Genomic DNA, 26,731 nt, shown 5'->3' on the forward strand with positions numbered 1-26,731 from the left:
CCCAGCCTGGAGGGAGAGGGGCTGCTCTGAGGGACATAAAGTCCTGGGGCCCCTGCGCTTCCTGAAAGACCATGGACAGAAGCCCCTCGCCCTCTGGCTGTCCTGGGCCAGAGAGAGAGGGCTGCTCCAGACAAAGGCTGGGTGTGACGTAGCAGTCACCGCCTCTGGTGGCTTTGGACTCTGGGCTCTCAGACTGGGGCACCTGGGGACAGCACTGGCTGGGGAGGACTGGGGCCTCACAAACTCAGTCCTCACGACCCTGTATACAATGTCCTCCTCCGGCCTGGTGGCCTTAGGCACCGGTTCTCCCTCTGGGCCGAGGGCAAGGCCGGGTGCACTGGTGGCGGTGAGCTTCTGGGAGGGCCCAGGCCTAGGAGTGAGCGGGCCTGCAGGAGCGGCAGCAAGCCTTGCTGTAGTACCAGTGGCTGCACAGGTTCACTTTGATGGCCAGCACGCAGTTGGTGCCCGGCTGGTCCTGGCAGCTGTCGTCTGGGGAGAGGGCAGTGGAGGGTATGGGCATCAGGAGCGCCGCCGCCCCCCACCACCTGTGGACAGATGGGTGCTACAGCCCCTTCCACCTCCACTGCACGCCCACCCGACCCCGCCTCGCCTTCAGTCTGCACTCTACTTTTCTGGACAGAATAGGGGCTCCTCCACAGTGGGCCTGCGCCTGCCCCAGTGTCCACATGTCCCTCCCTCCCTGCTTGTGTGCCCAGGACCCCTCCATGCTGGCTGAGTCACCATGGACTCCAGTACGTGCCCGCAGTCCTGTGCAGCCCCTTCCCTGGCCCCAGGGCCAGCTACCCCTTACTGCTCCCCCCGCCTGCGCCCCGCAGGCTCCCCAGAACCCTCGCAGGTCCCCCTGCCAGCACGATCCCTGGGGAAGCCCCACTCACCAGGGGGCTCCGTGGGGCACTGCTGGAGGTCGCAGGTCTGCTTGCCCACCGGCTTCACTAGCGGATCGCAGCCACGCACGATGTCGGTGCCTTGGTAACACTTGACATCACGCATCCTGACGCCCACCCCACAAGTCTTGGTGCACTGCGGGAGGTGGGGAGACACCCGGCAGGACCCGGGGAAGAGGGCGGGGCTCTAAGATGGGCAGAGCTTACGTGAGGGGTTGGGCTCAGCCAAGGGTGAAGTGTGGGACCTGGAGGAGGGACTCTGCTGGGGGATGGGGCTTGGCCAAGGGACTGTTCAGCTGAGGGGTGGGGTTCAGCCCTAGAGATGGGGCTAATGCTTCGTCTTCGCTCATGGGCAGGGTTCAGCTGAGAGAGCAGGGATCCCCAGGGGCCTGGTTTCAGTCAAGGGGCGGGGCCTAGATGAGGGTGTGGCTCAAATGAGGGGGTGGGGTTCAGCGGAAGGGGAGGGCTCAGATTGAGAGGTGGGATTCATCCCAGGGGATCTCCTAGTCCAAGGGCTCTCACCCTGCCACCCCACGACCTTCCAGGAGGCCCTGCATGTCAGCTGGCAGGGGCCTGCAAAAGCCCCTGGGAAAGCAGGAAAGCTGACCCTCAGTGGTGCTATGGTGACCAGGTGGGAGGGCACAGCCTGAGCCTGGTCCTCACACGGCCCGCCTCTGTGGCTTCACTGTCCCTGGGTCCCCAATTTACTGAGATCTGTGGGGCAGAGGATGCAGGGCCCCAAGAGGCACAGGAGCCAGGAGAGCACCACCCCCCCTCCCTACAGCAAAACGTTATGTTTGCTGCGAGCCAATTAAACATCTTCTGCAGCAAGCCTGCCCAGCCCTGTCCAGATGTTCCCCTTGGAAAACCCTGCACACCCCAGACGTCTGCTGACCCCAATACACAGCATCCTCCTGCCAGGATCTGCAGGTGGTGGCTGCCTCCTGCCCCCCATGTGGTGACCCACAGCACCCACAGGGACCCTACACAGCTGGGCTCTGGGATGGGGGTGGGGGTGGGGGCAGAGGCACCACTGGGGCCCACCCTTGATTGTGTTCCAGGCACAGGGAGAAACTATTAAGATTTGGCTGGAAGGGGCCCTGTCCTCCACTCCCAACATCTCTGAGCTGTGGGGCGGCCAGGCTGGAGGCTGGGAGAAGAAGCCAGAGCAGTCAGCCTTAGCTGGTGTCCCGGGAGCCTCTGGATGTGCCCCTGCCCAGGCCCCTGGCCCCTGCCCAGGCCCCTGGACACACCCCTCGCCCAGGCCTCCCCCTGTGGGGCCCTCCTCTTAGCTCTCCCCTTCAGAGGGAGACACCCCTCACAGTACCTGACCTGGGGGTCCTGGCCCGACCCCCCTGATGACATTGCAGGAGGGGACTTTTTTTCTGGGTCAGGAGGCCCCCAGCCTGGTCACCCGGAGGCCCTGAATTCAGATAGGCCCCTTAGGGGAGGCCCTAGCCCCTCTTCTCTCCTTTGGGGGTCCCCAGGGAATGAACACATGTTGGTGGAGATGGGCAAAGGGCAGGAGGGAGAGCTGTTTTTCAGGGGAACTGCTGAAGTCTCTCCACAGAGGATCTGAATCTGAAAGGGTTGGGGGCAGAGCCCCTCCGCCCACTCTTGGTGGGCAACCCCAGATGTACCCACACTGGTCTCTTGTGTTTAGGCAGAATACTCCCCACCTGGTGCCCACCTCCGAGGCCCTGTCCAACAGCACTAAGGGTGGCCCTCTTGGACCCGACCAGAACTGCCCGGTCCCTGGGCCTCTGGGGGTCATTGAGGAGGAAGCTGAGGCCAGAGGTGGCAATAACTGAGGTCACACTGTCTGGCCACCCAGAGCAAGCACCGGGGACCCCCACAGGCTCATCAAGACCACTCAGCACTCCCCTATCCCCCACCCCTCTGAGGGCACAGGGTGCTGCTGCTGAGGGTGATGGAGGTCCCGGTGTACTTGCTGTGGATTCCTGGAACCCCAAGTGGAAAGCAGGCTGACCACAGCCCGCCCTGCAGCTGAGGGTGCCTGGCACCCCTGAGTTCCTGGGACACGCCCCCCTGCTTCCCAGAGACCTTTGCAGGAAGGGGCCAGGGTAGTCTGGAACATGGGGGGGGGGGGCAGAAGTGTTGTGGGGAGAATGGCTTGTGAGCTGAGGCTACTCCCTCCTCTGTGGGCCCTACCTTAGGGACCCTGCCCTGGAGCCACAGAGATGGGCTGGCACAGGGCCCCCTTTAAGGAGTTATAAACCCCTTCCCCACTGGGATCTGACTCAGGAACAGACATGTCACCAAGAGTCAGCTTCTTCAGCTGCAGGTTGGTGGGTGGGGGAATACAGGGTGCCGGGACAGGCCCCCTCCTGCTGGAAGGGGACGGAAGGCCCTCAGCTCTGGAACCCTGTGTAAGGGGATTCCAGGCCCCAGCTCCATCAGCTGCCATCCTGAGGCCCCTTCAGCAGGAGTTTCTGCCTGTTATCCAGCCCAGCGTCCCTGCCTGCACCATCGATTCCGGGGGGGTCTGGCGGCACCGGTGTGGGGCACCCACTCTGCACACCTTCGCGCCTGGAAGGCTACAGGCCTGGAGAGGTGCAGAAGTGGCAGCGGTTCTGTGCTGGCCTCCAGCTGGGCCCCCCATGGCAGGGACCGGCGGGTGAGGCACTCACCTCGGACCAGGGGCTGGTGTACCACTTGAAGCAGGGCCGCTCAAAGCAGGTGCTCTCCTCGGCGGGCTTCCTGGCCAGGCCGCACTCGGGCCCGCTGCGAGGCTGGGGCTGCCCGTTGGCCAGCTCCATGCACAGGACCAGCCGCCTCTTCACACCCCGCCCACAGGTGGTGTTGCACTGAAGCAAGGGGCAGGCCAGGGTTCAGCACCGGAGGCCACAAGGCCAGCTCCCCGGGGCCCATGAGACGTGTCCCCTCCCACTGTCACCAGTGGGGTAGTAAGTCTTTATGGAGCACACTGCCTCGTCTGTCTCCCTCGGAAGGGCTGGTGGTTTCCAACCGCTAACCTTGCAGGTAGCAGCACTGCCGGGGCTCCTTGGTCTAGAGCCATTTAGCCTCCAACCACGTGTGGCCCCGGCGGATGTGACCAAGGGGAGCAACTATTTCCATGCCAGAGGGATCTGCTGGCTGCTGGCTTGAGGTGACCCGGCGGGGGACAAAGTACAGGGGTGCCAGGGCAGTGACAAGGAGGGAGGGGTGGCAGGAAAGGCCAACTGGCTGTGAGGGTGGACAGTGGGTCCATAGCACACGACCCACAAGCCCGTCCCTGGTGACCCAGGTGTGGGGCCAGGAGGCCCGGGGAGGGCATAGGAGTGCTGGGGATGCCCCATGGCTCACTTTTCCGGTGGCAAGCGCCTTCGTCATTTGCCATGAATCCCTCCATCCTCCGCTCCACTGTCATAGGGGCCCATGTGCCCCCAGCCACCTTTTCTTGGGCACTCACCCGCTCCCAGTCCTGGGTCAGCCAGTGGGCAGGGCAGTTCTTGTCCCCACAGGGGTGGATGGCCAGGGGCTTGGTGTCCACTTGACACTGGGACTCCGGTACCACCCGCCCGTCGCTGGTCTTGCAGTACACGTGGCGGATCATTCGCCCCTGCCCGCAGCTCCCACTGCACTGCAGGGGTGAAAGGGGCCAGGTCGGTGGCTGGGCCATACCACCGGGCCCCCAGCGCCATTCCCCCCCGGGAGAGGAGAGGCTCCCAGCAGCACCAGGAAAGTGGTTGTCCTGGCAACTGCGTTTTAAATAACATTTTCTGTTCTAATTACAGAAATAACACGTTCCATGAAACACACAGGCGAGGGCTCCCTGCTCCCCGCTCTGGGCTCCATGTGAGAGTCTGTGCATCTTTTCCAGACAGGGACGGGAACAGACCAGGACGTACAGTGGGGATAGCAGGGAGCCCAGACACAGCCCTTCCCCCACATCAGGGGAACCGAGTCCCTGCCCTGTCCTCACCGGCCCCCAGTCGGAGACAGTCCACTGTCGATCACAGGGGGGGCCTGTGCAGTTTTTCTCCCCGACCGGCCGGGTGCTGGGGTCACACAGCCGCTGGTCCTCCGAGCACCGGATGTCCCTGGTGACCACACCCTGTTCCCCGCACTTCGCCGGGCACTGCAGGAGGGAGAGGAGGGCAGGGGAGGGAGGGAGGTCACCACCGGCCCCGAGGGGGGCAGCCGACCGCTGGTACGCACGCTCAGCACCAGCCGGGCGCCACTCACCTCAGACCACTCGGACATCTCCCATTGCGGCCCACAGGCCGGGTTCCGGCACGTCTTGCGCTCCTCGGGGCGCACGGCCTCAGCTGCCTCGCACAGGTCGCTATAGACGGAGCTGTCGAAGCCGGGCGACAGCATCTTCCAGCAGCGCACGATGCGGAACTGGAAGCCCTCGTCGCAGGTGCGTGAGCACTCGCTCCAGCTGCTGGTCTCCCACCTACCAGGCACGGCCAGGACCCTCCGCTGCCACCCCAGCCGAGGACAGGGCCCCCCACTGCCCTTGAGCCCAGTTCTTCCCTAGCCCTCCCCCCAACCTTCCCCAGCCCATGTCCCCCAAGCCCTAACACTCTGGGCACTGTGCCCTCCCCCCCCCAGCTCTTCCCTAGCCTTCCCAAATGCCCACCCTCTGGACACCACAGTCCTCCCTCCCATCATCCTCTGGTCCTCCCACTGGCCGCCCCCTCTTCCCGTGCACTCTGAGCACCCGGCCCGCCTCCCACGCCCTCCCCCTGACCCTTCCCCTACCACCTGCCCACTGACTGCTCTACCTGGGCTGGCATTCCCTCCCAGTGCAGAACTCGTGCACAGGCTCAGGGCGCGTCAGGGCATCGCAGTAGCTGTCGTCCACCTCGATGCCATCGTAGCGGACACACATAGCATACGTCGACATGACCCCTGGGCTCGAAGGGAAGGGCCATCTGAGTGGTTAGCAGCAGGAACCAGGAGTCCAGCTGACAGGCTGGGGAGCCATTCAGAGTCTGACGGGGAGCCGGGGCGGGGTGCTGCTGGGCTCCCATCCCAGGGTCTGACCAGGTGTCTTGGCACCCAGGCTGGGCCCCCAGGTCAACTGGAAGGAATTCAAAGTGACCCGTGCAAAGACAAGCATACCCAGGGCTCTGTGTGAGGACCCTGACCTCCCAAACCCTGCTCAAACTTCCTATGTACTGAGTAAGCGAGAGAGAGAGAGAAAGTACCAAAAAGAGGCAGAGTACACCCAGCATCTTGGGGTGATGGAGGCAAAGAGCAGCCCTACTTGGGGAGCCATCCCCCAAAAGGAAGTTGATTCCCTAGCAGCCCCCTCTTTTCCTCTCCAGCTCATGGGAGCCCCAGCCAGGCCTGCCTGTCCAGCAGCCGCCCCCAAGCAGCCAGCGTGGGTCATCTTTACCCTTAAAGGTCAGAGCCAAGCTGCAGTCCCGGATGGTCTGGTCAGAATATTCCCTGATTCAGGGGTGCCAGCATGGGGCCTGGAGACACCCCCCCCCACCTCTAGAGGGGTGATGGTACAGGTTGTGATCAAGGTGGCTAGGGTTCATGTCCCAGTTCCCTCAACCCGGCTGGAAGGCCAGCAACCCCTAGCTAGGCGTCCGGGTCTCAGGGGCTCACTCCTAAAACAGGGCTTCATCTCCCAGAGATGTCTGAGTAAAGGGTCAGCTCTCTGTACCTCCCTTCCTCTGCACCCTTCTGGTGGATTCTGTCTCGCAGTGGCCTTGTAGGACAGAGGAGAGCTGCCCTCGATGGAGAAGCAGACAGACACCGTGTCCTCTCTCGGAGTGGCTGGTGGGCCTGGGGGTGGGGGCACTGCCGACCCTTCTGTGGACCGCTGTGAGCGTCACCACCGGGTCACCACAGCATTCTAGTCACAGAGCTCTTTCTAGGACCACAGGTGGGCAGGGAGGGCCCAGCCACACGGCAGTGGACAGAGACAGCTGGCCAGTGTGCAGCTGGGACTCGGGGTCCTACGGGTGCCACACAGCCCCACCCAAAGCTAAAGGCCAAGGAACCTGAACCCGTCACAGACTGGCCGCCCAAGGGTCTCCTGAACGAACACTGCCCACTGTTGCTGGAAGCTTCACCCTCCATAGGGGTGGGGCACTGACAGGTGCCAGGGACCTCCAGCAGCTGCCCTGAAGCGGGGCCCCGGGAGCAGTTCCTACAGGGTCAGGGACCTGGGAGCAGTTGCCAGTCAGATCCCTGTGAACCACGGCCACCGGGTCGGGTTCCGTGGGCAGTTGGCACAGTGAGGCCCCACAGCCCTGTGAGGTTGGTAAACCCTGCCCCCATCGGGGACACCCTGGTGGAGGGGCTGGCACCCTTGAGGGCAGAGAGGCGGGCAGGGTGTCATACTTCTTGGCCGCTGTGAAGCCATCCTCGAGGCACAGGCCTGGGCCAGCTCTTCTGCCCCTTCTTGGCCCCTCTTTACAGTGAGGAGCTCCTTCCCCACCCCCTGCTTCAGCAGCAGAGTCTGAAGCACCAGTTTCCCCAAAGAACCGGCCTTGTCTTTTCCGCCCATCCCCTCGTCCTTCCTGGGGGGATTGCCACCCTTCCCCGAAGCCTGTTTGATCCCTGCCACCGCCCCTCAGCCTGGTGGGAGGCACGGGGCACCCGGGTGTTCTGGGAACATCCTGGGTGGGCCAGGGTGCTTAGAGCTGGGCTTAGATGCTTACAGCTCCACCCGTTACCCTGCCCAGCCCAGAGCCCGCTGACCAGCTCCCCCTATGCCAGCCACTTGCAAGACAGGTGCACGCCCATTCCACAGGTGGGAAGCTGAGGCTCGGAGAAGCTGCAATGACCCCCCAGATGTTGCCCCCCAGGCTTGTCCTCCCAGCCAGCATGACCTGCACTCCGTATATGCTACGGGGATTCTGGTAACAAGATGGGCCACACACATACAAACCCGGCATGTGAGCAGAGCCCAGGATTTGAGTCCTGCAGTCTGTCCAGCTCCCAGGATGCTGCCCATGGCCTGGTATCTGGTGACACCCCACTTGTCTGGTTCTCTTTACTGTCCATCTGGGGGTGTCAGCACTGGCTGGGAAGACCTGCCTCTGGTGCAGGCCCTGGTGTTGCCTAAGGCAACCCAACAGGAAGTCCCTGGTCTTGACTGGATCAGCCCTCAGAGCTAGCCTCTGGTCCACTCCCTGCTAGTGTCCGGTACCCTGGGGCAGGGCGTGGCGGGAGCCATGGCCCCATGTGCCAACTGACCCAGGATCTGGCCTCAGGGCACAAACGTCTGTCTGTCCAGGCACCACCGAGGAGGTCTCGTCCTCTCCCCCTCCTCTGCCTTCACGGGACACAGCAACAAAGCCACCACCTGCCATTTCTGTCTTCGAACCCAACAAACAGAACATCTGCTGCAACACAGCCCGGGAGGCCATCACGCCTGTCTGTCCATCCCACGGCCTCCCAGGTATGGGGCTGGGCCCCGCCTGCCACAGCTCCTGGGAACAGTCAGTACCTGTGGTGCAGGTCGCGCTGCAGGGCTCGTGGGAGGACAGCTTCCAGCGGTACATGTCCGCCGGGCTCACGCCTTGCTTCCGGGCCTTGGGCCTGGTCCTGACAGTGAAGCAAAGGGGGGAGGGGGGGTGCTACTCGGTGTCTGCTCCTGGAGGGGGCACAACAAAGACAGCCAACTCCAGGGAGCCCCTTCCCACCTCAGGACGGTGTGGAGCTGCTCCTTGGGGTCTCCGAGGCCAGAGCTCTTCAGTTGTAGACAGCCTCAACATTCCGCAGACAGGCGGCTGGCGGGTTTGAACCACCAACCTTGCGGATGGAAGCCTGGCACCCCCACACTAAATGACTTCTTGTGCTGACCCTCCCAGGGCTAGAACTTGGGCAGGTGCTTGCCTGGACCTGACCTCATGTCTGAGGCCAGCAGAGGGAGAAGAGGAGGCAGGCCAGTGGGGGCTCGCTGACCAGCGTGCCAAAAGGCTTTCAGGTCCTCCCTGCTGGCTCCCACGGGGTTTCTCTCCATGTATGGACTTCCACAGGGGTATGACGCCTGCCCTTAGCTGTGGGGGCGGGGGTGTCAACACATATCTCCCCCAGACGCTCACTCTGAAGGCACATCTTTCTGAGAGCTCTAGGTGGCACCAAATGATGCCCCCTCTTCAGAGCCTCCCCAGCCCCTCCGCAGACCTCGGGCCGGAAGGGAAAGGGTTCCCTTCTCCTCGACCAGGAGAAGAGACCACCGAGAGTGAGGAATGGCACTGCGGAGACCCCAGCTCACCAGCAACAAGGCCTCTGAGGGCAGCGGGGAGCAGGGGACACTTCAGGGTGCCCACTGGGGCCCACCCTACCTTTCAACAGTTCTCCAGTCTCCCCAAGAACAAAGATGGCAAAGAGGCCCGCCCCCATCTTTATCCAATCACACTCGTGCCTGCAGCCAGCAGGCTGCGTGACTCACAGAGAGAGAGAGACAGAGAGAGAGAGAAAACCAGCCCGCTGGAATAAAGCCCCGGGTTTCAAGCACAAAAGGTGTTTTCTGGGAGCCTGCCCACTCAGCACCCTTCATGCCAGCACTGGGGTGGGGATGAGGGTGGGGGCGGGGCTCCAGCACATGTTTACAGGGCACCACGTAGCGCAGGGCACCTTCTGTTCTTGGAAGTCGCACTTTGGCCCCAAACACTGACAAACTACTGGGCCACCATCCTCCCTCACTGCCCCTCCCCCACCCCCTGGTCCTGCTGGAGATCAGACCTGCTGACCCGGGTGGGTGACCTCCAACCCTGGCTCCCCACCCCACCCCAGGGCCCTCTGAGGGGATGGTGTTTGTTTCTGAGCCAACCAAAGAGGCACTTTGTCCCACCCTCAGCCTCTGGTCCTAGAAGTGGGGGGCGGGGAGGGCGAAGTGGCCGCCCCTCCCTGGATGGTTGGAGCTTGTCTGCAAAGATGGCCTTCCCACACAGCCACTCTCCCTTCACCTTCCCCTCCAGCTGCCCCCCTGCCCTGTTCTTGGACAACGTGCTGGACCCCCTATTCTGGCCGGCCCTTTCCTCTGCCCCTCAGCCCAGGTGTCCCAGACCATGATGATCACAGCCCGGTCCAGCGTCCATGGCGCTGGCTGCTGGGTGGGAGAGTGGTAGGGCTCCACTTGGAAACCTGGGGAGCAGACTGGTCCCTATGCCCTCAGACAGGGCCTCTTCCCCAGGGACAAGGTGACATCCTGCGGGGATGGGAACTGGGCAGACTTGGAAATGCTGGCTTCTAAAAGCTCTCGGGGTCCCTGAGGGACCGGCGGGCTTTAGAGATGGCTGCAGGAGGACGAGGTGGGGCTGGGGCGGCAGAGCTGGGTGGAGCCCCAAGGGCTGACCCCCTTCCTGCATGGCGGCTGGCATCTCCCACGCCTGTGGCCTGGCGATGATGCACTGGGCTGCCAGCAGCAAGACCAGGAGTTGCAAACCACCAGCCACTCACAGGAGCAAGATGAGACCACCTGTGCCCGTAAGGAAGCATGGCAGCCTCGGAGACCCCACGGGGCAGTTCTGCTCTGTCCTCTGGGGTCACAGTGAGTCAGAACCGACTCTGACAGCCCCTGCCCAGACGGTCAAGCATGGGGCTCCAGGGCACCCCTCTGGCCACATTTGCAGATTTCCTCAGAAGCCCCCCCACCACCCAGGCCTCCCACAGGGGTTGGGGCTCAGGCAACAGGCTGAGGAAGGGAAGCCGGGTGGGGATGGGGGGTGTGCGCAGCCTGACCTGGGCCAGCACCCCACCTGCGGTGTTGCTGTTTTTGCTACCTGCAGGCAGGTGAAAATGTCCCTCCAACCCCACGAAGAAAAACTTCCTGCCCTCGAGGCAGTGCCGACTCACAGTGACCCTGCAGGACGGGGCAGAACTGCCCCTGTGCGTTTCCGAGCCTGCCACTCTTTACAGGAGTAGAAAGCCTCATCTTTCTCCTGTGGAGTGGCCAGCGGTTTTGAACAGCTGACCTTGCTGTTAGCAGACCAACTGTAACCAGTCCGCCACCGGGGCTGGATAGACACCAAATCTTCATCAGCCCATCCCTGAGGCCCCTAAGGACACCGGTCTCTGTGCCCTGGCCCAGGCCCCAGCCAAAGGTTATGCGTGTATGCTGCCTCAACCTCCAATCCCTGCCCAACCCCAGTGAGGCTGGCCTGGCAGTACCCATGAGACCAGCCTTGATGCCCATGTATCCCTGAGGGAAGGCACGGGCCCCTGGCCATGAGGGCACCCTGGTAGATGGGAATTGTCCCCAGAATGTGTCCTTCAGTGAAGGCAGTAGCCTGTCTGGGGGTATCCCCTCCCAGCTGGCCTCAACCCAGGAGGCGCCTGGCCTCAGTCCGTCCACAGCCAAGTGGATGACCTTCTGCTTAGATCAAGGGCTTCAATCCAGGGTCCAGTGGCCCTGCCCGATTGACCTCTAGGCACCCAATCCTTCCAGCCATCCCTTACTGGAGCCACCTGGGCCTGGGCACCTACCTGGCCTTGTGGGTCCTGTTCCCAGCCACGCTGGGGAGGCTGGCACTGGTGTTGGGGGGTGGGACTTCCGAGGAGGTGTTGGCCAGCCTGTCACTGCTCAGCTCCAGGTAGGAGCTGTTGAGCAGGTGGGCCCCCGCACCCTCATTCTCCTCCAGGTTCACGTGTAGGCTCTCGGTTGGGCCGCGCCTCGGGCCGCTCTGCACCGAGATGCTGTTGGCACTTTCGTTGAGGGGCAGCTCCTTGGAGTCGGAGCCCGCCCCCAGGAGCCGGTCGGAGATGGCGTTGGCTGACGGGAGTTCCTGGGAGGTGAACCGGGCGCCACCCTCTTGGCTGTCCTGGTCCCCCGAGAGGACGGTCCCCGTGGTGTTTTGGTCTACAGGGGGGGGGTGGAGGTGGGGGGACAGGGGCTCAGCATCCAAGGCTCCCCAGGCGCTGAGGTCAGGGGCAGTCCAGAAGAGGGGCTAACGGGAAGCCAGGACGCTGGAGCGGGAGGCTTCAGAGTGGGCTCTCATCACCCGGGCAGCCAAGGCAGCTTGGGCCCCCAGAAGCCAGAAGAGACGGGAAGGATGTTCTCCACGCCCCTGCCATTTGTGAGGGGGTTTCTGCTCACGCCTGGACCTCAGATTTCTGGGCCTCACAGCTCGGAGAGAGCAAACTGCTGCTGGGGGAGCCCACCCCCTGCCCTGTTGGTCAGAGCAGCCAAGGGACCGGAGCCTGGCCCCCTCCTGTGTCTGCTAAGAGACCCCTCCAGCAAGCTGACCCAAGCACACCTGACTAGCAGCCCTGCCTCACGCTCCCATGGCCCTGCCCTGTGGAAGGCTCATACTGTAGGCTGACCATCACAGAGGCAGCAGTTCAAACCCCCCCAGCTACTACAAGGGGGAAAGGTGAGGTTGTCTGTCCCAGGAGAGAGTCACATTCTGGGAAGCCCCCAGGGGCAGCCCTCCTCTGTCCTGGAGGGCCGCGGTGAGCCGGAAACCACTTGCTACCCTAGAGAGCAGAGCCAGCGCCCAGCATCTCTTTCGGGCGGTGGTGGTGGTGGTGCTGGACCCCAGTTTAACCCACCTGGGTCCCCAGTCTCCCCCCGGAGCCCACCTAGAGCTCCACCTCAGCCTTTTGTCTGTTTCTTCCTGTCCCACCATTCAGGCAGAGACACCCTCTCTGAGATCCCTCCGGGACCACCGTGGCTCTCCGTCTCTCCCCACCACCACCACGTGGTAGCCCTGTCTCCCCTGCTGACTACCACGGGGCCTCTGACTGTCCTAGGCTTTATCCAGCTCCTGCAGGGGCAGCTGCCAGGCTTGGGCACGTGACCTCTGCCACCTGAGCCTCAGTCTACCCCTCTGTACCTGCCTCCCACGACAGACTGAGGGCCACAGGAGTTCTGCCAGTGACCACATCCCTCATCAACGCTTGTCCCGATCCTGGGGGCTGAGGACCCCTCCGCCTGACACCCTCTCCCCCAGGAAAGCCCCGCCAAGGAGCCAGGGGACCACACCTGGTTACCTCGGAAGCCCTTGGCCCTGGGAGGTCCCTCGCAGACCCCGCCTCCACCGGCCTCCTCGCACACCTCGTTGGTCTCGGGGCTCCTGCCCAGGCCCAGCTCCGGCCCCGGGGCCCCGAACAACCGGTGGTCCAGGCCCAGTCGCTCTGCAGACGCGGGGGGGCCGTACAGGGAGCCATTGTGGCTCACGAAGCCCAGCAGAGCAGCGCCACCCAGCTCCCGGCTCTCGCCACTCCCGCCCGCGGCCGGCTGGGGAAAGCTGAAGTAGCCGGCAGGCAGGTGGTGGGTGCGGGGAGGCGGCTGCAGCAGCGTGTACTCAAAGGTGATGGAGGGGCTCCTGCCGTTCTGGTTCCACACCTGGGAGAGGAGCACAGGAGATGGGGACCCGTCTGAAGGCGGGGCTGGCCAGGCAGCCAGGAGCCCGTGCCCCACGCCCCGTGGACAGACAGCGTGGTCATGCCCCACAGGCCTGGCTAGGCCATGGTTTTACTGGAGCAGGGAGTCAGGACATTCTCTGGTGGAGCAGCTCACAGCTTTAGACAAAAAACCACCCTTTTCATTAAAACAAACAATCAAACAACAATAAATAGATCGTGTAGACAGATCGATAAAACTCACCACCGTCGGGTTGATTCTGACTCAGAGCGACCCTCTGGGACAGAGCAGAGCTGGCCCTGTGGGTTCCGAGACTGGAACTCTTTGCAGGAGTAGAAAGCCTCTTCTGTCTCCCAAGGAGTGGCCGGTGGGTTCAAACTGCTGACCTTGCAGTTAGCAGCCCAATGCCTAACCCACTGTGCCACCATGGCCCTTTCTCCTTAAGGGCTGCGCTTGTGCCCTGTGTGTTTGTAGCAAGCCCACGTCAAAGCCACTGCCATCGCGTCCATGCTGACGTGTGGCAACCCCGTGTACGGTTTCTAAGACCGACCTCGCTGTGGGGGCAGAGAGCCTCGTAGTTCTCCTGCAGAGCAGCTGGTGGCTTTGAACCGCTGACCTCAAAGTCGGCAGCCTGGCCCCACGGTGCCACCAGGGCTGCTTTTGAAAAGCAATAGAACTGACTCGAAGACAATCTACTTGTTCCTAAAGCAATTCCTTCCCGCCAGGGTGGACTGCATCCGTCCCTGCTCTCCCCCCGCCCGCCCGCTGGTTGGTATAACTCAACAAAGACCTAGTTCCTGGCCTCCGTGAGCACCCCTCAGATGTCGTCTGAGGTGGCCAAGCTGCTCTCTGGGGTGATCTGGAGGAAGAAGACACCCTACCGGACGAGACTCCTCGATCTCTGAGGATTGGAGTGAGGTGACAGAATTTCAGGGACTACGGTCAGCAGTTCAAAACCACCAGCTGCTCCGAAGGAGAAAGGTGGAACTTTCTACTCCCATTAATAATTACAATCTTGGAAATTCACAGGGGCAGCGCTACCCTGTCCTATAGGGTCGCTGTGATTCAGCCTCCGCTGGCTCTATTCCTGCCCCCGCCCCTACTCACTAGCTGCCCCCTGGAGAGATGACAGACATTGAGAGGGCTGTGGGAACCAGGCTGCAAGCTGCTGTGGAAAACTAGGGGTCCGGATCACACCCGTGCCCACTCTGTGAGGGAGGAAGCTTGGGGGTGCATATCCATGCAGGCTTGGCCGGCAGGCTCACCCCACGGTCATCTCCGTGGTCCCCAAATGTGTGGTTGTTGCTGGCAGAACCCCCATGTTGGCTCCTTGGCCTGTAGGGTCAGGGTGATTGTGTTGTGGGAGAGATGGCATTGAAGTTCTCACAGACACAGGGCAGGTGGTCCCATCTCCTCCTGGCATCTCTGTGTGCATCGGAGGACGGTGCTCCGACCTCTGAAGCAGATCACCAGTGTCACTGCCAAGACTCCTCAGGATGGGCTTGAACTGCCAACCTTCCGGTTAGTTTAAGTGAGTGCTTTGTCGCTCACACCCCCCATCCCCTATTTCGGCCCCGGAGCATGGCAGACCACTAGACACTCGGCCCCGTCGTGGTTCCAGCGCAGCTCCGTGGCTGACCCGACCTGCTCCATCTGCTAACGCAGACCAGCGTGGCCTCGGGTTGACGGCGCACAGTCACGGGCCTGACTAATGTGTCCTTTTCCATCCCCATGAGAAAGGAAGACTGGAACTAGACTTCCATCAACATGGGCCGGACCCCAGCATACGTGCAGACTGTTGATCCGTGCTAGCTCTCCGCCCCCGTCCCAAGTGTGGAGAGCGCTGTGTGGTCCCACAGAGCACTGCACCGGTCCTCCTTATGGGTGGCATCTCGTCCATCAGACCAGGTGACGTGCGTGTTTTGCAGAGGACTATGAGTCAGCCCTGAGGAGGATTTGGTAGGTCCACGCCTGTGGGACCCTCAGGCCACAACATCCAGGCAGGTGATTGCACTTCATACGTGCCCCCCATCCCGTGAAGGAAAATGCCAGGGAGCATCTGAGAAGCCAGATGGTAAAGCTGTGATTCCTCCGCAGTGAGCCGTGTGTCACCCGCTCGGACTGCCCCGCGGGTGGTCTCGGCTGCATTCTGGACAGGATCACACCAGCAGCCCTCTGGGTGGTTCTTGTAAGTCGTTCAAGGCAAACCATGGGCGCCACGCAGGGACCGATTCACAGCCAGCTGCAAGAGGGGCCTTGTAGCCAGGCCACCTGGTGATGCAGGAAGCCATGCCACACGTGACCTGGCTGACCCTACAGTGAGTACGACCGCTCTCCGTGGCGGGGAAAGATGCTGTGTGGAGTTTGGGTCAGCCTCAACAGGAAAACCACAGGATTCTACAGCAAGGGCAGGCCGCCTGCAGCAGTGAAGTCCACTTGCTCCTGGGCCAGGCTATCAAAGGGCTTGCATAGCCAGACCTGACCTCACAAGGTGGGTTCTGTGATGTCCACTGAGCCCAGCAGCGGTCCATCAAAGGGAAGTGTCCCACCCAGGCCTAGACACCATCAGGACAGTGTCCAGGAAAGCCGCAGGATCTGATCGCGTGGCCCAAACTCCCCGGTCACCCAAGCCTCTTGCACCTGCAGCTTTCTCTGAGTTCACAGCTGCGGCTGTGAGGAGGTACCCTGGTGAGGAACGGGGAGAGGAGGGAAGGAGCTGGTCTCGACCCACAGACGGGTTAGTTTGGTAAGAACGCACAAGATGAAACGGGCTGCACCTTCTCTCCCGCCCATTCGGGGTGGCCCTGAAAAGTTGAAACAAAGTCCATCTGATCCCGGCAATGCATATGGCCCCTCACCCTGGGCATCCTCACAGGGAGTGGTGCATGGCCAGGGTTGGTACTGACCTGTGGGCAGTGACAAATGGCTTGCTTGGTTGTAAACCACGATAAGGTTTTCCAACTATGCAAAGGTCTGGGCATGGGGCCTACGAAGAACCAAACGGGGTGGCTATCCTGTATCATGACAGTTCACAGCTAAAAGCCCCAATGCTGGGCAAACCCTACCCAGCCAAGTAACAGAAACATGATTTTGCCCCTTGAAAGAGACCAGCCACTGCGTCAGTCCCCCTGGTGACGGCCTGATGTGGAGGGTAGGGAGCGGGAGCTACACATGCACCGAATAGCACGGGCTCCCGCTCCCCCACCCCACTCTCCTGACGGCAACCACGGAGGCTACGTGGAGCCCTGGGACAGCGCCTTCCCTCGGGGGACCTGCTAGCCACTCGATGGCACGTTGACTTCATTGGCCCCTCTCCACCTTATTCAATCTCGTTGACTGTGGGCTTGCCTTTCCTGCCCACAGGGCTCAGCCAGCCTCACGAAACAAGTCCTCACAAAGTATGTGGCTCACAGAGACAGGAGGCCACGGGGCATGGCCCTGGCCAAAGAACCCGTTTTCCAGCCAAGGAGATGCCACGGAAGGCACGCCACGTGGAGCCACCGCTCCTATCGGATTGCACCCCCAGAAACTGCCGACCTGGGGGATGAGTGGACGGTGAAGCCAAGGTGCCATCTGGGGAGCAGTGTGATCATGTGGGTACGATGCCTGGGAACATCCTAGCTGCAACGTTGTATCTCATTAGGTGTCACTGAGTCCGTTCCAGTGGCTGGAAACCCTGCGCACAAGAACACAGAGCACTGCCTGCTCCTGCTGCCCGGTTTGAGCCCCTTGTTGCAGCCACTGTGCCCATCCACTGTGCCCATCCATCTTGTTGAGAACCCAGTTGTACCACTCAGAATGTCCTTCTCCAGAATCCGGCCCCTCCTGGTCACGTGTCGGAAGCACATGAGATGAAGTGTTGCCATCCTGACTTCTAAGGCGTGTTCTGGTTGTGCTTCTGCCCCGACGGGCCCGCACTTCCTTCTGGCAGTCCATGGCACGGTCAGCGTTTGGCACCAACACCGTCATCGGAAGGTGGCCTTCCTTGTTCACTCTCCAGCTCTCCCACGCGGATGAGGTGAAAGGCCATGGCTTGGGTCAAGTGGGCCTTGGTCCTCGCAGTGACATCTTTGCTTTCTGCCATTTTCAAGGGGGCCTTCGTGGCAAACGTGCACGACGCCACCCACTGGTGTGCTTCCCGGCCCTTGTGTCCATGGGCACTCCTTGTGGAAGCAAAGCGAAGCCCCCAGCAACCTCGGTCTTTTCGCCTGGTTGGACCAGTTGTGAGAACTTTCGCTTTCTCTATGCTGCTGGGGTGTGCGCCGTACGGAAAGCTAGTACGCTTTCTTTTGGGGCGTGCGCCTTCCTCGGTGCGTGTTCCAGGTCCTCTTCATTTTAAGCAGGTGAGGCTGTATCATCCGTGGGTCACCGGTTTGAGTCTTCCTCCAATCCTGACACCCGTTCTTCTCCATATAATCCAGCGCCTTGAACAATTTGCTCAGCATACAGAGTAAGGACGAAAAGATAGAACCCTAACTTTCCTGACTTACAGCCACACTGTACCCCCTTGCTCCGCGTGAATCACCGTGTGTCAGTCTGCGTCGTAGGTTCTGCATGAGTGCAATATGCTGATCTCCACCAGTCATCCACACAACTGAACACCTCCGGATAGCTGGAGATGCAGTGAGGACCATGAGCTGCTGGGAGCCTGGGAGCCGAGACTTGGAAAGAGCAGGGACTACCATTCCCAGTAACCCACTTGGGAATTGTTTGCTCCTCGTCCTCGTGGTGCTAGGATCTGCGGAGTCTGGAGGTCCTGACTCCCAAGGGAGGGAGGATGCTTCCATAAGGACACACAGCGAGCTCCATTACCTGAAATCCTTCTCTGTCCTGCGCCCACTGACACGTTTGGCAAGAGAGCCAAAGCAAAGAAAGGAGTCACGCCCTGCCAGAGGTCACTGACCTTAATCAACATGAACTTGACCCCAGAGACAAGGGGGCTGGGTTTGGTACCCAGATGAGCCACTGAGACACCTATGAAGATCCCTTGCCTGGTTCGACGGCCTCACGGGAGCATGGCTTGTAAAGCATGGGGAACAGGAGTCCAAGCCTCTCCGGAAGCAGAGACTGGTTCGCCCCCCACACACACACACACACACATAAGACCAGCAGAAGTACCAGCGAAGGGCAAGAGAAACCCACCAGCTCCGTAAAGGAGCGATTCCCCGATGAGACAAGCACACCATACGGAGAAAGTGGGCCCAAGGGGTAGACTGTACTGAGTGCTGCGGTGAGCTCCCAGGTCTCACCCATTAGGACGAGGCCCTGTTTCTCAAGCTGTCAGGGCTCTTTCCATTACTGGTCCCTCTCCATGGGTCTGCTTCACCCAACAGGAGCAGCCCCTCCCAAGATTATGCCCCCTCCTGAAGGGGCAACTGCATCCAAAGGCAGGTGGTTGTCCCAGCCTCAAACAGAGAAGCTTCTCTGTGAACTCAGCTGAAGTTCCTGTCATACTTGCACCAAACCCAGCGCCTCCCTCACTCCCAGGACCCACTCCCGCAAGGGTCCCCTTCACACGACCTCCACATCAGACTGTTTCCTGCGGAACCTGACCTATGACCTAGCTCCTTCTGCCAGTGGCCATCTTCCTCCATGGGCAAACCCAATGGCTGGCCTGATGGGCCTTGGCCCATCAGAGTCTGGTCCCCTCGGGATGTCTTCAGCAAAGACCCAGCTGAGAGGGGGAGCAGGGGCGGGGATGCACACCCTCCAGACAGCAGTGGCATGAAGGGGGGTTCTGGCATCAGGCAGCCCTGGGGCCAAAGCCCAGTGGGGACCCCTGCAGACTGTGGCTTTGCTCGGGTCACTGCCCTCCCCGTGTCCGACCTCCAATGTCACTAGACTGAAGACACAGTAACTGCCATGATGGGGCTTGGGCTTCAACGTCGCTAAGCTTGGCCAACACTGACCCGGCTGCGCTTTCTCCCTGGTGTCCGGGGAAAAGGTCACACCACCCATCTTGGTAGCTGCTGCTCACAGAGCCTCTAGCTGTTCTCAGCGTAGGCCGCCAAGCCCTCGGGCAGCAGTTGTGTGAGGTCACACCTCGCTCGGTACAGCTGGACCACCTGAGCACCTGGGCAAGCAGTGTCTGGGGAAGGCCAGGTTTACCTGGCCCCCAGCAGCGAGGACTGCCCGTGGCTGGGGAGATAACCATATGGGAGCATAGCCCCACACTGTGGGGTGGGGGTGGGTCCTCTGTCCCTCTCCTTCCTCACAGAGGCCCTGGTGGGCAAGGACCAGGTCGGCATAGGCAGGCTCAGTAGCTACAATCAGTAACAGAGCTGAGTGAGGGAGAGAGTGATGTGCTCGCATGGGGCATTGGGGAAGGAGGTGGCAGAGTGAAAGCAGTGCTGGGTGGTGAACACATGAAATGCAGCATGAGTGAATGAGGGAGGGCTGGAGAGAGTGAGTGAGAATGAACCGTGAGTCCCAAGCCCCAGGTTGTCTGTGCCCACCCCACCCCCCCTTGCCCACAGCCCACGCACCATGACATTCAGCCCCTGGTTGGTGGGCCCCTGGGCCACAATGTACTCGATGCCAGTCTCATAGATGTCCATGGGCCGCCGGTACTTGACCACGGTGCCTGCGATATTGAAGTTCTTTGGGCTGTCCACCTTGTAGTTGCCATTGAAGAAGTAGTAGCCAGCTTCGTCCGCGAGAGCTGAGAGGGCAAAGGTACCGGTCACGTGGTGAGGCCAGGTGAGGGAGGCCGGCGGTGGGTCCCTGCAGCCCATCCTGGAAGGAGCTATGGCCGTGAATGGATGCGCCAGTTTCAGCACCAGCGGCCAAGCCTGCCTGGGAAATGCAGTGACCAGGGGTCCACCAAATACGGGATAGGCGTGAGCTAGGTATTGAGCTGAGCATCTGCCAAGAACAGGACAGATGTCCACCAGGTGGCACACATGCCCACCAGGTATGAGACTGGCTGTCCACTGTGTGACCCTGGGCCTATCACAGCTGGGCCTGCCCCCAGGCATGATGAGGTCCCCAGCATCCACACAGTCGCAGAGGACCGCCCCCTCCATGGGAGGACTGCCCCAGCTGGCTGACCCCTGCTCTCACTGGAGACCATTCCCTTCCTGCTGACCACCCCCCATGCACCAGGAGGAGGTTGGGGACACATCCCCAAGGGGATTCAGGGACCACAGAATCCAGCATCTCAGCAGGATGGCCACTCGCAGGCCGGGTCAGCCAGGGTGTGCATGCAGCTCCCTGCCCAGTGCTCATGGAGAGCCAGTAGAGGCCCTGGGACCCCTGGAGTGGTGGGGGAGAGGGCTCTGGCAGTGGGGCAGTCTGTACTCCAAAGGAAATCCTCAAAGGCAGTCCCAGGAACCAGCCCCCAAGAGAAGCCGCTTCCCAAGGTTCCTGAAGGGACATGAGCCATCGGACACCAACTCTGGACACACTGATATCAGACGGAATTGCAAACAAGACACCAAGGTTTGTGCAGCAGCCACCGCAGCGGTGCCAGCCTCCCAGTACCCATCCAGGGGAAGGCAGGCCACCTCCAAATCCCACTTCCTGCTGGCAATGACCTTCCCTCCTGGAGGTTCCACGGCTGTTTCCAGAGGGTGCGCCCTGTGGCCTCCCACTTACCCAGCAACACCACAGCGGGGCTGCCAGGGCCTGTGTGCAGCAGGGTGCCAGCCTTGCCCAAGATCTCCCTGGGTGTCAGGTCTGCTGGGGACAGGGTGGGCTGGGCTGCCCACATCGGATGGGCCCCCAGAGGACTGGAGGCAGAGTCAAGCACCTAGACCTTCAACAAAGTCTGCCTCAGCCTGAGAATAAACCTCAGAGTCCTAAGGGGCCTGCTCTGCGCAGGCTAAATTCACAGGGTCCTTCCAGAAACCTGCACCGAGACAGAGCTCATGTGCAGATAACCCTGCACCCTCTGTGTCTCTCTCTCTCTCTCTCTCTCTCTCTCTCTCTCTCTCTCTCTCTCTCTCTCTCTCTCTCTCTCTCTCTCTCACACACACACACACACACACACACACACACACACACACACAGCACATGCTGCAGCAGAAACTGTCCCAGACCTGAGTTTGAACCTCCTCTCCTCTGTTTAGTCACTCGCCACCTCAGGCCAGAGCCCAGCCCCTCTCAGCACTGACCTGTCTCACTCTCCCCAGCAGGGCAGAGACCCACCTCCAAGCCCACAGCTATGACTGTGTTGTGGGCACTAGTGCCGCAGAGCTCACCCCCTGTAGTCCCAAAACTACCCTGGGCAAATAGTTCAGGCCCCTTCCTCACCTGGGGGTGAAATAGGCTGCCCCTCACCAAGCCCCAGCTCACCCCTCTCCCACCTGTGCACCTGTGCAAAGCCAGATGCCCTGCAGAGCAACACCAGCCAACTCACGCACCAAGGACATCAGCCGACCTCTTCCGCTCCACCACCTGGATGTGTCTGGCACCGGCAGGGATGTGGGTCACCAGGGAGTATCCTGCAGGATGGGCAGTGAGTGGTGGGTCACCAGGGAGTAGCCCACAGGCGGGACGTGAGGAGCTGGCCGCTCCCTCTGCTGCAGCAGGTTGGCGGTTCAAACCCATCGTCTGGTCTGCGGGAGGAAGATGAGGCTACCAGTCCCTGTATGCCGGGGGGCCGTTCTGCTCTGCCCTCCAGAGTCACCATGAGTCAGGAGGTTTGTATGCTCTGCTTTCTACAGAGCTCCACCTGCCACCCAAGACCTCAGTGGCGGAGGGTGCAGGCCCAGGAGCCTGAGACGAGCAACTTCACCGTCTGACTGCTCGTACCTGTACGGCGACCGTGGGAATACCTGCATGAGTTGTCTCATGCGAACGAGGCCCGATGCCCAGCACGCAGCCAGGGTGGGTGGAGCAGAGTGGGCGGTCCAGTGCCGCCCCGCTCCCCAAATTGAGAATTCCAGGACTGTCTGGTCAAAATCCCACTGCGGTGGAGACGATTCCAGCACGTGGCAACCTTGTCGGACAGAGGAGGCCTGTCCCAGGGGGTTCCCCAGGCAGCGACCTTTATGGAAACAGCCGGACACATCTAGGAAATCCTGCACAGGCACTGCCAATGCACCCCACCCCACTCTGAGCCTCGGTTTCAGCTGCTGGGTCTCCCGAGTCTACAGAACTCACGGCCTTTGAGGTCATCCCGAGCCCGTCAACCACAACAGCCCAGACCCCCTTGGCAGCAGTCCAAAGCACCCGTGGCGAGCCTGCGGTCATAACAGGCCTGCGGCTTTCCCAAGGAGCCGAGGTGCTGCGGAGGCTGAGCCCTTCGCAGTGAACCAGTAGGTGGGCGGGAGAGACTGGGGCGCAGCCATGGAAGCACGTGCCCCGCCCCGCCCCCTCGGCAGCCGGCAGTGACTCAGCAGCCGCAGGTTGGGGTTTGGTATTCATACAGCAGACGCCCAGTCCTTCCTCACAGAGCCATGGGGCGGGTCTGAACTGCCGACCCGCCCCGGCAATTCCAGGGCTTGGGGAAAACCAGCAACCACAGAAGCAAAAGCCACGGCTGCAGAGTCTGTCCCGACTCAGGGCGACCCTGGGGCCAGGGGAGAACCACCACCTTTCCAGAAGCAAACAGCCTCGGCTTGCTCCCGCAAAGCAGATGCTGTGTTTGAACCGCCAACCTTGAGCTTGGCACCGAGCTAAGCATGGCTCCTTAGAAGCTGTGCTGGCCCAGTTCCCTCCCAGCCAGAATGCATTCAGTGCTTCACTGGGCCGGACCATGGCTTCCTCCCAAAGGTACCATACACAGCAGCTGCCTCCTCTCCCCACTCCACCCTTCAGCCCCTCCAACCTCCAAACTCACTACCGTCCAGTCGATGCCCCCCAGCCACCCTACAGGATCCCTGTGGGTCCCTGAGACCATGACTTTTACGGGAGTAGAAAGCTTTGTCTTTCTCCAGAGGCATGACCCAAGGGGACTCCAGACACGGGGACCAGCCTCAAGCTGACAGGACCCCATATACTCCAGTCATCATAGACCTAGCGTCCAGTAAGCCTGGATGCAAACCATACATCTGCAGTGTAGACGGGGCCTCAGTTCCCCCTTCTTGGGCATGGCTCAGCATCTGCCACTGACTGGGTGTCCGGTGGCCCTTGACCAAGGGGCCTCGCCCAGCACCCTGCCACCTGCTGGAGGGCCGAACCAGAGGGCAGGGCCTTACCCAGGTGGGCATTGCCCTTGCGGTAGTTGCCGGTGACGTGGGTGCAGCTGCTCCCGTTGCCCTGGCAGACGCCGCACTTGTCCAGCGTGTGTGTGGAGAACAGCACCCCGTCACAGCCAATGGGCTGCAGAGGGAGGGAGGGAGAGGGCGCTGGGCCGCGGGCGGGCGGCGGGCACTGGGCGGAGGCGGGGGACGGGGTCGGGGGACAGCCGGGCCTCAGGTGGGCTGCGGGGTGGGTGGGGGCGCTCATGAGGGGAGCAGTGGGACACTTGCTACACCGTTTAACAACCTCACATTTTCCAGACACGCAAACCCCTCTCAGGTCGGCGAGCTTGCAGGAGGTGCCGTCCCGGGCGGGCACCAGGAGCTGCCGCTGGCCGTCCGCTGTGGTGCAGTGCAGGTCGCAGGGCTTGCTCGAAATGTGGACATAGTCATCTGGGGGTGCCAGAGGGACTCAGTGCAGAGGAGAGGAGGGCCACCCGGGCTGGCCCACCCCCCAAGGCATCATCCAGGTGGGGGGGGGGAATCAGAGGCTGGGGGAGGTGACAGGGGCTGGCCCCAGGTCCAGCCAGGAGCCTCTGCCAGCCTGCGGGCGGGGCAGCTCCCCAGGTCCTCAGGGACATCCCTCTGTAGGTAAACTGAGTCAACACCTCACCTGGGAGGCTGGCCTCACCCAAGCGCCCAGTATGGGCTATTTGAGTGGGGACGACCACCTGCTCACCCCATTTCCCTAAACGGGTGGTCTCCTGCCTGCCCCACCTCCTCAAGAGGGAAGAAAGAAGGGAGGGGAAGAGAGAAGGCAGGGAGAGGGGACTGGCCACAGGACACAGCCCAGCCCCCACCAGCCGAGGCCAGCCCTGTGGAGCCTCTCTGGGTATGCCCAGCCCTGTCCATGCAGAGGGGCCAGGAACGAGGAGGCCATCCTGGCAGGGGTAGGAGGACAGGCCCATGTCCCAGACTCAGGAGACCCAGGCCCCTTCCTGGCTCTGAAGCAGACCCACCACTCCCCCTCTGTGCCTCTGTGGTCCCAGCTGTCTGCCCTCCATCTCCCGAGAAAGGGCCCCAGGCGAGAGGCTATGGTACCGGGGTACAGGGGCTTCCACTGGTAGGTCCTTCCGTTGTACATGTGGGAATTGAAGGACACGCACTGTTCCTCCCGGAAACTCCTCCCGTCGGGTGGGCACTCCTGGGAGTGAGAGACAGCGTGGAGGTGGGGGATGCCCACTGTGCAGGTCACGCGGGAAGGGGCTGGTCTGGGGTGCCACAGCGGGGAGACATTGCCCTTGACCATCCCTGACACGCAGACACACAAGACTCTTCCCTGGCTCCCACATCTTTCAGCAGAGCCTGCTCCCGTGGTCTGCGTTCCACACAGGCCCAGGACCGATGGTCCAGGAGCCCCTAGGCACCAAGAGAACCCCCGAGCCCAGCCTGGCCTCACCTGCGCCCGGCACAGCTGGAAACGCCTGGACGTGCCGCTGCAGGTCCTGTTGCCAGCATCCACCACAGATTTCCTCCTGGCGGGAGGGAAGATGGGCTCTAAGCTCAGGGCTCCAGCCAGGGACCCCGGACAAGCCTGAGATCACTGGATTCTGGATGCTTTTCTGATTCCCGCACCAAGGGGTCTCCGAATTCCCTGCCCCACCCCCCAGGAACCGGCAGGGGTCCAGTTTTCCCCTTAGAGTGAGAAAGAGGCTAGGTGTGCAGTAGACTTAGAATGTCACACACTCACACTCGCAAGCACACACACACCCACTCTTCCTGGGCTTGTGCTCCGAAGGACTCTCAGGACCTCAACTCGGGGGGACACTGAGGCGCCCCGCAACGGTAAATGGCCTGTCTGAGGCCACACAGCGAGATAGTGGAGGAGGCCAGAGACTAGCCGGGTTGTCAATGCCTGCCCTTCCACTCAGCCCTCAGATGAGCAGGCCGCAGGCTGGTCCCTCTGAGTGAGTGGCCCCCTGGCCCTGAGCCACCTGAAGCTGAGTCCCCACAGGAGCCAGCGGGAAGGTGGCATTACTCCGTGGAGGGTGGAACCTGCCCTAGCGCGAGCCCCAACCCCCTCCGGGGAGCCCCAGTTGCCATGAATCCCCAGCGGGCCACACACCTCTGCTGAAGGCAGTGCCGCTCCTGGGACATCACACCGTCTCCGCAGCTGCGGGAGCACGCTGTCCACTTGGTCCACTCCCCCCACCAGTAGGCTGTAGTGTCCGCTCCCCCATCCAGGCTGTTATCCTGGGAGAGGCCCCATGCAGCATTAGGAGCGGGTCTGGAGCAGGCAGGGGGACAGCCCGGGAGACATGGCCCCTGCCCAGGCAGGCTGGCGACCTGGTGTCAGACTCCAGGCCCCTGGGGTGGGAACTCCCAGCGGTGTGGGTCACGGGCCCTCTGGATCTGCCCTGAGAGCTTGGGCAGGCTTGGGGGCCAACCTAATATCTCTGTCCCCAGGAGGCCACACAGCCCCCAACAGAGCCAGTCCACAGGGAGTGGACCACAGCTGGTGTGGACTCTGACTCACCGTGGCCCCGACGTATGCTATTCCCCCGGCCACAAGTGCCACAGCCATCAGAGACCAGGCCCAGTGTGCTCGCTGTCGCCGCCTACCGTCCATCCTAGAAAACAGGGCTGCTGTCATGGCCAGGTCAGGCCCCAGGTTGTCTCCTGTAACCAGGGTCTCTCCAGGCCCCAGGTGATCTGGGATCAATTGGTAATGGCAATCACGAGTTCAGCAGGTGATTGGGGATGTCTGCTGTGGCTGGGGACAGGGAAAGGTGGTGTGTGCTCCTGGACCACAGGCCATGCCAGGATCCAGGAGTGGTGAGGGGCAGGGACACAGGCATGGCCAGAGGGGGGTTGTGTGAAGAGAAAAGGAGCCCCTGGGGTGAACCCCTGGTTTAGTCCCATCTCTCACCTCAGTAGATGGAATCACCCCAGACCTGTGTGTACCTCACATGCTCTGAGTGTGGACCGACAGACCCTGCTGGCCCTGTGGGCTCTGGAGGCCCCTTTCGTGGCCTCAATTTCCCCACCAGCCCCACCTTCAGAGACCAGCAGCACGGAGGTGAGAAAGAGCCAGGTGTCTGCATCAGGGCCCACCCAGGTGTCTGCATCAGGGCCTACCCTCCCATCTCCTGCAGGAAGATGAGTTGCAGAGAGGGGCCTATGCAGGGGGCATGCTCCTCCCCCACACGTCCGCACCTCTGCTGAGAACACTTAGCAGTCCCTGTGAGGGGTTGAAACAAGGCACACCTTGCCCCCACCTGGGGCTTCATCCCTGTTCTGTGTCTCCAGCAAGGATCCTGCCCCCAGTAGCAGCCTCTGTGCCTTGGTCCAGAGCTTGTTAATATCCTACATGCCCCGGGCCACCAAGCTAGGAAGGT

The 26,731-nt window shown here is 61.8% G+C and overlaps 1 protein-coding gene across 1 annotated transcript; it reads right to left on the minus strand.

Annotated features, from left to right (window-relative positions):
* Nucleotides 1–370: 370 nt before the first annotated feature.
* ADAMTSL2 (ADAMTS like 2) lies at nucleotides 371–25,962 on the minus strand. The gene is made up of 18 exons (XM_075558901.1): nucleotides 25,870–25,962; nucleotides 25,459–25,586; nucleotides 24,793–24,868; nucleotides 24,435–24,537; nucleotides 23,641–23,786; nucleotides 23,352–23,475; nucleotides 21,573–21,653; nucleotides 19,695–19,870; nucleotides 12,837–13,191; nucleotides 11,331–11,703; nucleotides 8,347–8,444; nucleotides 5,660–5,786; nucleotides 5,115–5,328; nucleotides 4,852–5,007; nucleotides 4,339–4,509; nucleotides 3,557–3,733; nucleotides 897–1,041; nucleotides 371–489 (listed from the first exon to the last, which is right to left on the minus strand). The coding sequence occupies exons 1-18, from the start codon at nucleotides 25,960–25,962 to the stop codon at nucleotides 371–373; spliced, it is 2,862 nt and encodes a 953-aa protein (XP_075415016.1).
* Nucleotides 25,963–26,731: the final 769 nt, after the last annotated feature.

This window comes from Tenrec ecaudatus, chromosome 10 (assembly GCF_050624435.1).
Source record: "Tenrec ecaudatus isolate mTenEca1 chromosome 10, mTenEca1.hap1, whole genome shotgun sequence".
In the NCBI taxonomy this organism is placed as follows: Eukaryota; Metazoa; Chordata; class Mammalia; order Afrosoricida; family Tenrecidae; genus Tenrec; species Tenrec ecaudatus.

Excerpts from the sequence above, each read along its gene's own strand:
- ADAMTSL2 (XM_075558901.1), bottom strand. The coding sequence starts at position 25,962 with ATGGACGGTAGGCGGCGACAGCGAGCACACTGGGCCTGGTCTCTGATG. Across the intron at positions 24,538-24,792 it reads TCCAGCTGTGCCGGGCGCAG|GAGTGCCCACCCGACGGGAG; the intron begins GTGAGGCCAGGC and ends TCTCACTCCCAG. Across the intron at positions 5,329-5,659 it reads GGGAGGGAATGCCAGCCCAG|GTGGGAGACCAGCAGCTGGA; the intron begins GTAGAGCAGTCA and ends CGTGCCTGGTAG.